Source organism: Eurypyga helias, unplaced genomic scaffold (genome assembly GCF_000690775.1).
Source record: "Eurypyga helias isolate BGI_N326 unplaced genomic scaffold, ASM69077v1 scaffold15538, whole genome shotgun sequence".
Taxonomy (NCBI): Eukaryota; Metazoa; Chordata; class Aves; order Eurypygiformes; family Eurypygidae; genus Eurypyga; species Eurypyga helias.
In genome coordinates this window covers 2515-8381 of record NW_010266388.1, presented here as the reverse complement: position 1 = coordinate 8381, position 5867 = coordinate 2515, and the positions used below count along the sequence as shown (strand labels likewise).

Genomic DNA, 5867 nt, shown 5'->3' with positions numbered 1-5867 from the left:
TTTTTTTTTCTGAAAGTAACCAGGAAGGGCTCAAAAATCCCATTATATTGTCCTCATGGCAAATCAGTGTATAAATGGAGCCAGAAGCAGGTACCCAATTCTCACATTCCTTCCCCGAAAGTGTGATGAGGTGGCAAATGCTGAGAAAGCTGCAGGCTGTTGGGTCAAACTGTTCAAACCCATTTCAGAATCTTTATTGGAAATAAAAAAAAAGAAAAAAGGAAAATTAATCACAGCATCTCCACTGTTATTCCAACACATTTAATAAACAAAGAAAACGGTAGCAAAGGGCACTGACACGTGACAAACTGTACAAAACCTCCCGGTCTGCAGGCAAACCCGAGGGGAGGAGCCCGCGGCCCGGCTGCAGGACCAGGGAGCTGCTCCGTCCTGTGCCCTGTGGTGAACCATTCCCCTTTGCCTCGGCCCACTCAGTCACCCCTGAGAAAAATCCTTTTTTTTTATTTTAAAAATGTGCAGAAACAAAAGACACTTTTAAGAGGTTATTTCCAGTCTCGCCGTAATGGCACAATTTAGGCCACTGGGAAAGGTTAAAAAAACCCAAAGTGTCATGCTCTCCATTCCCAGGATGAGTGCTCTGGAGTGAACCTTCCCAAGCGGCACAAGCGCTCTTGCAATCAATATCCAGTAGATCTACCCCTACCCCCCACGTTACCTTTTTTAGAGTGAACGGGACAAATTCCATCCTAATCCAGCGCTACTTTTGACAGCGTTGTGACTGAGTGAAGGGCAATGGAAGGAAAAGCCCCGTCTCGAGCACAGAAGGGACGTAACTGGTGCATAATGCTGAGACCAGCCTCGGCCTCAGGGTGAAGGTGACCTAGCACAGTTGGGAAAGGAGAAATCCTCCGCTGGGAACGTACCTGCTCTGGATGGACTTCGTGCCTGGTCCTAAACATCGCCCAAGACCTCGAGTGCCCAGTACCAACGATTGGTTTTCTACCGTAAACTTGTTGTGTTGACCCTACAGACCCTGCAGCTGAACCCCAAGAGTCTTCAACCCCCTGGCACGTCCTTGCTGCAGAGAGCACCGTGGAGGGAAAAACCAAGGTGAGGCTTCACCAGTCTTTCTCCCGCATGTGAGTTAAACAGCTGTCCCTCTCAGCCGGTGTTGGTGGGTTTTCGGCTCCCTGGCTCAGTGGGCATCAGGCGTCCCCCGGCGGGTTTCACAGCGCACGGCGTTTCTGGTGACACGCAGGCACAACCAGGCATGGGTTTTACCTACTTGAGCCGTACTGGACGCTGTCTCCCCGTGCAACCAGTGTCGATTGGAACAGCGGGGTGCTCGGCTGGCACCGCTGTGACAGCAGCAGCTCCGCCAGCTCCCGTCACCTTCAGTTTGTTATTTCTTGACCAGTTCCCAGAAGCTCCCTCCTCTGAGGAAGGGAAAGAAGAGTGCTAAAGGGCTTTTTAGGCTGCTAACTTGTATCCGTGCGCTTCTTGGTTTCTTAGCTGGCAGCACGGACGGACAGCGACTGAGGCGACAAGAGGCCGAGAGAGGAGAGCGAGCTACACACATCACAGTGTTGGTTAGGCCCAGCCGAGGCGTATGGTCTAATCACACCAATAACCACCCGTACAAAGAGGGAGGGAGAGCTGGGTTCTTCGGCGTCAGCTGCGTCTCACCGGCCCGTAACCGACACGACGTGGATTCAAAGATGTTTGGCACGGTCTGCGGTTACCAGGATTAAACCAGCACGGCTAATTAACCAGTCTTCCTTGAGAACGAGGCGAAGCCTCCACCGGAGGAGGTACATTGGCAAAGCAGGACGGGAGAGGCCAGGCAAGAGTACGAACAGTGCTGGAAAGCGGCGGAGTGCAGCGGTGTCACTCGGGGGTCTTTGCTGCGCGTCTTGTTTCCGGAACTGGCTGTTGGCCCGTTGGTCGTGCTGCTGCAAGGCCCTGTCAGCAACAAGCGATAAGATGGTTTATTGGAAATATTCTATCTCCACGCTTTAAGGAGACCACAGGCAGCTGAAGTCCTCCAGAAAGGAGCCCAGCTCCTCAGTCCCGGTGCGGAATTTTCGGGTACCTCATGAAGAGGCCTCTGCTCCGAGCTTGTCAAGGTCTGTGAATTCCAGCATCGCCGAAGCTTTGTGTTTAATGTGGGTTTGGAATTGACTCAAAAAGATCCAAGTGCCCGGACACTTGGGCTACAAAGAATGAAGCTGGGATGAAGGGGGAAAAACATGCAGCGAATTCCTAAGAAATACCATTTACCAGACTAGGAGGGACGTGCCCTCGGTTAGGGACGGCACAGATTGACAGAGGGGAACCAGTGACTGCGGTTTGGCTAATATCAGAATTCAAGAGAGGCACAAACGAACATTTTGCACATCCATCCAAGGCATTCCAAAAAAAAAAAACAAAACCCCAAAAAAGAGAAGGAAAAATCACAGAAGTCGACACATCACTTTGGACAAGAAACATTACAACAGTTTGGCAACTTTTCCCCAAAACCCCCCACCCCAACTCTGTGATGCCCCTCTGTAATTGGAGGTGAGCTCTTCAAGGTGGGGACACGAGGGGGCTGCAGATAAATCACTGCGTGTAAATCGGGTATTTCCTCTGCAAAGGGTCTCGTGGGTTAGAACCAACCTACCTGCCTGCTACAGTACAAGAGGACTTCTGCCCGACGCCCTCCCCGGCCGAGAAGGAAGAAGACAGAGCCCGCACTGCTGGAGATAAACAAGGCAAAGCTGAACTTGGCAGCAACAAGTCCCTAACCTCGTGACTTTGCACCAGGCTAAGATATGGCCGTGGCGGGGTGTTGGAGGAGATGATGTCACCACTCTGCCCTTCACCCCTCTCTGCTGAAGAAGAGCGATCCCTCCGTCGCTGCTCCGGGGGAACGCAGGTCTCCTTGTTGACGCATGCGAAGTGATGGGCGTTGGAAAACACCAGGAGCCCACACGTGATGGTGTCAGCAGCGAGCCCAGTGTTAGATGTAGGCAACTCCCCCCCTCGGTACCTAAACTCAGCTCTTCGGAACTGAACGAGGAACAGACGCCAAGTGAGAACGGAAAAGGTGGTGTGGGTTTTTTAGGAGTGGTTGTCTTGTTCCTCCTCTTAAAGCCCTGTTCTTGACTGGGGAAGGGCTGGCTGATCGGGGGGAGGGCATTGCAAGGTCACTGTGCTTTTCTGGTGGCAGACCGGGGTGCAAGAAAGGGCACAGCTTCCATCCAGATCCTCCCACCTACGCCAGCCCGCGGAAAGTGGGACGGATCGCAGGGGCCTGCGGACCTGAGCAACCTTTGCAAAGGCTCTGACTGGGAATCCGGCCCAGCCATTGTTGGAAAAATTCAATACAGCGCTGGCCAAGAAAATAAAACAAATACTTGTGGAAAGGACTATCCGGCTGGAAAAGTCTTTTCCTTCCTCGGTTTCCAGGGTAAGAGGGAAGCCTTTGGTTACGACCAGAATTATTCGCCATCGGCAGGACAGGCTCGGCTTTGCTTTGCGTTAGCTTGGTTACTGCGCGAGGGCAAGGCTGCGCTGCGGAGAGGTGCTCTGCCCAGCCAGGCTGCCCTGGGATATCCGGGAGTTTTAACGGAGCGGACGCTCAAATTACATCCGGGATCCTCGCTCTTGAAGAATCTGAAAAAGAAGAGAGCTTCCATAAATACCCTGGACAAGTTGAGATGCAGGAGTTCGCGTGCGGAGAAAGGGGAGATGGACCAACGCGAGAGGAGCGTGCGGGGTTTTATGCTACTCTAACAGGCTGGGTAAGGCCCCTCCTCCAGAAATCCTGCTGACGTGCCTGCCAGGAGTTAAGAAAACTTTGTTGCTATCCCAGGGGGAAAAAGAAAAGCATGGATTGAAAGAGGGAAAAAAAAAGCTTGTCTCTCCCTGCAACATCCTTCAGCCACAAGACGTGACCAATCTCAAAGGTCCTTGCTATACTGTCTCCTTTTCCGAGTCCATCTCTTTCCTCCATAGGATTTTTGCCGTAGTTTGAAACACACCAAGAGCCTTAGCTCTTGTCCTGCTTTAAAGCACGAAACCTTCCAAGAGAAGAAGGATATTGGATATAAAAACCTTCCAATAGTAAAGCTGGTACACAGAACTGCTACGAAAAACCCTGGACCTGCTAGTGTGAGAAGGGCCTTTTCTTGGCACAGGGAATTGAAGTCAACGCATCCAAGCAGATGCCTTACCTTTGCCTTCTCGCTCGGCTCCTTGACAATGCCATTGGTGGAGTTGTTGAGCTCCCTGGACACAACGCAGAGGAATTCTGCCTGGTCTTCGTTTCCATAGTTATAGGAAGATCCAATGCTGATCAGCTGTGCCGCAGGAGAGAGCCAAGGTCACTACCAATAAATACTGACACTTTCTTTATTCCTACGATTGCTCTGCGAGGTCTGACTGCAAGTCAGGCCTGTTCTGGACCGGAAGTGTCCCCCCCACCGCCTCCAGTGCCACAGGCTTCCCTGTGCTAAGGCAGGGACACAGCCAAGCTCCAGAGCTCTCTAGTGACACCTGGAGCCCCAGGAAGGAATCCCAGCCTGAAACTGTAATGCTGAACACAACCGAACACTTCCCAGTTCCTGGGGGCAGAAAGAGGAGAAGCATGTCAGATTTTACAGCAGATAATCTCTAGCTGATCCGGGACAGGCAGCACAGGCTTCCCGGTCCAGACCACATGGAACTCTGCTCTCAGCTCCCCTTTTGACTTTGGTGCGTAGAAACTGGAAAGGCAGTTCTTTACCGCAGACAGATGTTAGATTAACTAGGGGACATGTGGCAGGCTGGCACCATTCTTTACGTAGATGCTGTCAAGATGGAGTTTGATAGTGTATAAATGGGATTATATTCTATTACCGTTGTGATGAGGGGCCTGGACTCGATCCAGGAAATCCCATCTGTCTCATTTATCATTATTACATTAAAAGGACATCCTGGAGTGCAGAGCTAATTCATCATTCACAACTCGGTTCTGCTTTCCAGATAATAAATTAAGTAATCTGAAGAAAGCAACGTGAATCTTATCAACTGTGTATATCCAGGAAACTTTAATATGCAGCGTGCACCCCAACTTCCATGCCCTAAGGGGTTTTAGAAGAGAGAGCTCCATATTCATGAGGCAGATGCAGCCAGCAGCCTTCCTGGACAGATGACTGTCCACACAGTTACAGCCCAGCTGCAGGAAGGCGGGGGGGGACCTGTCGTACTGACTGACCTCCAGTACTGTTTTAAGTAGGTTTTGATGTTTGTGCTGAAGGCAAAAGATAGACACAGGATAAAATATTTTTTCTCCTCTTGCTTCCCTGCTCCTCATCCTGACTGCAAGCTCCTGGCTATTTCCATACCACACACCACTATTGACTCAACCAATGCAAAGTGCCTTTCGATAAAGACAGCAATTTTCCAGGCTACTGAACCGTGGGCGGACAGGAGAATGGATTTCTGTTTAAAACAGCAAATTTCTATTCCCTCCTTAATTTAAGCAGGACTGAATGGTAGAAGGCAGAGAACCTGAAAGGCCACATGCTCCTCTGAGAACCATGCCTGACAGACAGTAAGGCTGCAGCAGCTTTTACAGCTTCTGGCTTTCCTGCAGGTTTCTGAACCAGTCCTTGCTGGTACGGAGTGACTGGATCCAAAGAGCCCGGAGAGGCATGTCTGCTCTGTTCCGTCTCTGGCGCCCAGGCTATGGTTCAGCTATAGGCTCTCTGTGTCCCCGGTATGCAGGTGCGTTACCGTCGTTCCCTGCATGTCTCCGTATGCCAAGTGGTGCGAGGTGGGGGAGGGCAGGAGCCCTGCTGGGTTGCACATCAGGGCAATGACCCTGGCATTAGGCTGCAGCTATAACGTGCCTCCCAGCAGGGCTCATTTCTGCATGGGAA

General features: G+C 51.3%; 1 protein-coding gene across 1 annotated transcript in view; it reads right to left on the bottom strand.

The window, feature by feature from the left end:
• Positions 1–3588: 3588 nt before the first annotated feature.
• Positions 3589–5867, bottom strand: part of LOC104513639 (BTB/POZ domain-containing protein KCTD2) — a gene marked incomplete at its 5' end in the record, with an annotated part of 4455 nt that continues 2176 nt past the window's right edge. The window contains 2 exons of the mRNA XM_010157068.1: positions 3589–3618; positions 4179–4304. Of these exons, the coding sequence (XP_010155370.1) occupies positions 3589–3618; positions 4179–4304 (156 nt within the window). The remainder of the gene's footprint in view (positions 3619–4178; positions 4305–5867) is intronic.